At 44.1% G+C, this 5,151-nt stretch overlaps 1 protein-coding gene across 1 annotated transcript in view; it reads left to right on the forward strand.

The window, feature by feature from the left end:
- Nucleotides 1-1,105: 1,105 nt before the first annotated feature.
- The window catches only part of LOC102302847 (single-minded homolog 2), a 15,527-nt gene continuing 11,481 nt past the window's right edge, over nt 1,106-5,151 (forward strand). The window contains exons 1-4 of the mRNA XM_005951537.3: nt 1,106-1,389; nt 1,695-1,801; nt 2,093-2,240; nt 2,319-2,472. Of these exons, the coding sequence (XP_005951599.1) occupies nt 1,229-1,389; nt 1,695-1,801; nt 2,093-2,240; nt 2,319-2,472 (570 nt within the window). The 5' untranslated portion in view covers nt 1,106-1,228. The remainder of the gene's footprint in view (nt 1,390-1,694; nt 1,802-2,092; nt 2,241-2,318; nt 2,473-5,151) is intronic.

A 5,151-nucleotide genomic window follows, 5' to 3' on the forward strand; every position in this document is an offset into this window, starting at 1 on the left:
TGACATAATGGGAAACTCACAGAGAAACTCGCGGATTCTTCAACTGACCGCTGCAGCACATCTGCACCAGGGTAAACCTCCGCCTACCCCACTCCTGCTTTACAGGTGAAAATAGAGCAAAAGGACTGCTGACTAAGTAATTAATTACTTTTGAAAATAAGTAATCAGTAAAGTAACGGGATTACTTTTTGGGGGAAGTAATCAGTAATTAGTTACTGATTACTTTTTTCAAGTAACTTGACCAACACTGGTCCACATGCATGTAAATGCTAAACAAACAGTTTATTATAAGCTTACTCATTAATTCAAAAAGCTGCTGTTTTCTATGTAAGGAGTGCATGAATGTCAAACATTCTGACACTCATTTACACTGCAATGGATGCATCAAGGGCAACTCGGGTTCCAGTATAGTTCCCAAGGGTATGCAACCGGGAGGAGTCGTGGAGGAGGCATGTGTTAGGTTAAAAGCTGTGTGTGTGTGTGTGTGTGTGTGTGTGTGTGTGTGTGTGTGTGTGTGAATAAGGCTTGTAGTAAGACAGCACTTTGTGTATTTAGATGAGGTGCTATATAAAAGTGCTATTTCAGTACCAGTGCATGTATCATTTTATTAAACCCCTTAAATTAAAGCTTTAATTCTATACTTCAATATTATTCTGATAATTTGAATAATTACATTTTATAAAAATATTATAAAATTTATATTGTAGTAATATAGAAATAAAATTGAAATATTTACATATTAAAATATTGAAAATATTAAATATTTATTACCATTATTACTACTACTATTGGAGCGGCATAGGAGGGTTGTTTTTTAATTGTTAAATGAACACATTTCATTTTTGAGATACTGTATGTCTGAGAAGTTAACTTAAAAGGGACACAATCAGTGCATCTGTGGCACACATATTTCTTGAGCATCCTCTCTAGAGCCCAGATCAGATCCGACAAAAAGGAGCATGCAATCCACATGAAATGCACGCAAATACGAAAGCTGCATTTCACAGTGGAATCTGGGTGACTGTGATTTGAACATTATGGTTTGTTAAATGATAGTTTAACTGTCAAAATTTAATCCTATAAAAGTTGCTTCATAAAGTGCTACTTGGTTAAACAATGAAGTTTGATTTGGAAAAGTCCCAGCTCCTTTTGAATGCATTGACGTTTGTTTCCTACCGTTGTTTCCCAGGTCATCCATTGCAGTGGATACCTGAAAGTGCGTCAGTACATGGTGGACATGGTGCTCTATGAATCATGCTATCAGACTATGGGCCTGGTAGCAGTTGGACACTCCCTGCCTCCCAGTGGTATCACTGAGATCAAACTCCATAGTAACATGTTCATGTTCAGAGCCAGCCTGGACTTCAAGCTCATATTTTTGGACATGAGGTAGGAGACATGTTGAGAAGGTGGGTAGATAAAGGAAAACCATGACATTATGATATTCTGTCACCTGTTAAAACTCATCGTCACAATAAATGAGCAACGTAAAGATAAATCTAGTAATAAGGATTAACGCAGGTATAATACATTAAGCAATTTAAACGATATTCACTTTAAAAAAATATTGGTATATAAGCTTAACAAAAAGCTATTTTAAAACATTTTAGGGCTGTTAAATGAACATTATGATTCACTTCCAAATATGAATGTTCAAATCAGCCCTGACCTGTTATTCTTTCCTGGGGAGTCAGGGTGGCAGAGCTGACAGGCTACGAGCCTCAGGACCTGATAGATAAGACTCTTTACCACCACGTTCATGCCTGTGACATTTTCCATCTACGATACGCTCATCATTTATGTAAGTTTAAATATTTTCAGTGGTATTTATGGGGGAGGATGGAGTGACTTATGTGTGAACATTTGTGAGGAGTTTAAAACATTGTCTTTGATTTGTATTTTGCATTTATAGCTTGATTAATGTTGTGTGTATTTGCCTTGAGGATGAAAAGTAGTTCAATCTGGTACAATGTTGTTGTGCATGGTTACTGACAAATAAATAATAATTTTAGATGCTAACTAAATTAAAAGAACTAACCTAAAGATAATTACATAGGGGGATTTGACCAGTTTATCTCTGTGTTTACTACAGTGCTGGTGAAGGGTCAGGTCACCACCAAGTATTACCGCTTGCTATCAAAGCATGGAGGTTGGGTATGGGTGCAGAGTTACGCCACCATTGTCCACAACAGCCGTTCATCCAGACCTCACTGTATTGTCAGTGTGAACTACGTCCTCACGTGAGTCAGCAGCCTCCTTCTAAAATGTAAAACCTGCATGAAACAATGCAGACTATATACCTGTTTTATTGTACACAGTGACATTGAAAGCAAGGAACTACAGTTATCTGAAGATCAGAGTCAAGTCACTAAGTGTGGTGTAAGTCTCACTTCCTCTCAGGACCACAGCAGACAATTCAGAACCAAAGCAGTCAAGATGAAGACCAAACTAAGAGAAGCTCCCTATCTTGAGGTAGGATTTCCACGTGACCTAGAAATTATTAAGATTCCAGAGAAATATAGAAATAAATTAAATATTTCCCACCTTTCTTATAGTAAAAAATAATATATCAGTTTCATTACAGAAATATTAATATTGCAAACTACAAAACTAGGGAAACTGTGTTTGTGTGAGCCACCATACCAACTTTACTTTTAAATCACTTTAAAACAACCAGAAAGGACCAAAGTGGTCTACAGCAGAATAAATATAAGACACAGTAAAAAACAAACAAACAATAACAACACATATCTGCTCATACAAGCGTAAAAATAGAACATCCATTCATCTTCTTTCACTTATCGGGTGGCAGGGGCAGCAGCTTAAACAGAGAAGCTCAGACCTCCGTCTCCCTGGCCACCTCCTGCAGCTTGCCCGGGATAAAACCAAGGTATTCCCAGGCCAGCCAAGAGATATAATCGCTCCAGCATGTCCTGGGACATGCTGCCCGGCCTCCTCTCAGTGGGACTCACCCAAGAGGGGGCCAGGAGATATCCTTGTCAGATGCCCGAACCACCTTAACTGGCTCCTTTCAATGTGGAGGAGCAGCAGCTCTATTCTGAGCCCCTGCCAGATGGCCGAACTCCTCAGGGCCACCCACCCATTGGAGAAGGCCTTTCCGCCGCTTCTATCCACGAACTCGTTCTTTCGGTCACTTCCTACAGCTTGTGACCATAGGTGAGGGTCGAGATGTAAATCGACCGGTAAATTGAGAGCTTCGCTTTTACACTCAGCTCTCTTCACCACAATGGACCGGTACAGCATCTGCCTAATAAGAGAAGACCAGGCCTCCCTCTCCCCGGCCACCTCCTCCAGCATGTCTGGGGGAACACCAAGGCATTCCCAGGCCAGCCGAGAGATATAATCTCTCCAAAGTGGCCTGGGTCTGCCCCGGGGCCTCCTCCTGGTGGGACATGCCCAGAACAACTCAGCCAGGAGGTGCCCAGGAGGCATCCTTGTCAGATGCCTGAACCACCTCAACTGGCTCCTTGCGATGTGGAGGGGCAGCGGCTTTACTCTGAGCCCCTCCCGGATGGCCGAACTCCTCACCCTATCCTATCTGTAAGGGAGAGGCCAGCCACCCTTCAGAGGAAGCCCATTTCTGCTGCTTGTATCCGTGATCTCGTTCTTTCAGTCACTACCCACAGCTCGTGGCCACAGATGAGGGAAGGGTTGTAGGTCAACTGGTAAATTGAGAGCTTCATTTTTACACTCAGCTCTCTCTTCACCACGATGGACCGATATAGCCACATCAGTGCAGTTGCAGCTCCAATCCATCTGTCAATCTCCTGCTCCCCGCTCCCATCCATCCATCCATCCATCCATCCATCCATCCATCCATCCATCCATCCATCTTCTTCCACTTATCCAGGGCTGAAATGTGGGAGCAGCAGCCTAAGAAGAGAAGACCCTGACATACTTAAACTTCTCCAATTGGGGCAGGAACTCCTCCCTGACCCATCCTTTTCTGACTGAAGACGTTAGCCTCAGATTTGGAGGTGCTGATTCTCATTCCCACGGCTTCACAGTCAGCTTCCACCTGTTCCAGTGTGAGTTGGAGGCCATCACCTGATGAAGCAACAGAACCACATCATCTGCGAAAAGCAGAGATGAGATTCTGAGACCACCCAAATGAAAACCTTCCGCCACTTGGCTACGTCTAGAAATTCTGTCCATAAAAAGTGCGAACATAATCTGTGACAAAGGGCAGGCCTGGCTGAGTACATCGTCTAAGTTGGTCCGACTTAATGCCAGCTATGTGGACCAAGCTCTTGCAACAGTTGTTGGGCCAGACACCCCATACTCCCGCATTTCCCATAGGACACTCTGAGGGACATGGTCAAATGAGTTCTCCAAGTCCACAAAACACATGTATACTGTTTGGACAAACTCCCATGCACCCTCAGATATCCTTGAGAGGGCAAAGAGCTGGTCCAGTGTTCCATGACCAGGACAAAAACCGCATTGTTACTCCTGTGTCTGAGATTTGACTAAGAGATGGACTCTCTTTTCCAGCACCCTGGCAAAGACTTTCACAGGGAGGGTTAGGATTGTGATTCCCCTATAGTTGAAACACATCCTCGGGTCCCCCTTCTCAAAGATGGGAACCACCACCCCAGTCTGCCAATCTCCTCTGTGAATCGCTACCTTGATTTGGTGGAGGGGTTTGTGAGTACCAGGAATCCCGGCGGCTATGTTGTTGGGGGGCTTTTGCCCCCAGTACGGTCTCCCATGGCAAATTGGTCCTGGGTGAAGGACCAGATAAAGAACTATTCAAAACACTCTGAGTATAAGATCAAGGGAACAGCTCACCCTGCCAGCGATATGGTTACTGGTGCCCTGCCCTGGAGCCAGGCCCGTGGAGGGTGCCCGAGGTTAAGTGTCTAGTGGCTGGCCCTTAATCCATGAGGCTTGGCTGGGCACAGCCCGAAAAGGAACATGGGCCCATCCTCCTGTTGGCCCACCATGCACAGGAGATGCCGTAGCTACCAAGACTAGCAGTTCCAACATGGAATGTCCCCTCTTGCAGGGAGGGAGCCAGAGTCAGTGTGTGAAGTTGAGAGGTAGCAACTACACTCGACAAAAATATAAACGCAACGCCTTTGTTACTGCTCCCATTCCCCATGGGATGGACGTAGAGACCTAAAATTC

This window comes from Haplochromis burtoni, unplaced genomic scaffold (assembly GCF_018398535.1).
Source record: "Haplochromis burtoni strain Fernald_Lab_line unplaced genomic scaffold, NCSU_Asbu1 Contig_1049, whole genome shotgun sequence".
Taxonomy (NCBI): domain Eukaryota; kingdom Metazoa; phylum Chordata; class Actinopteri; order Cichliformes; family Cichlidae; genus Haplochromis; species Haplochromis burtoni.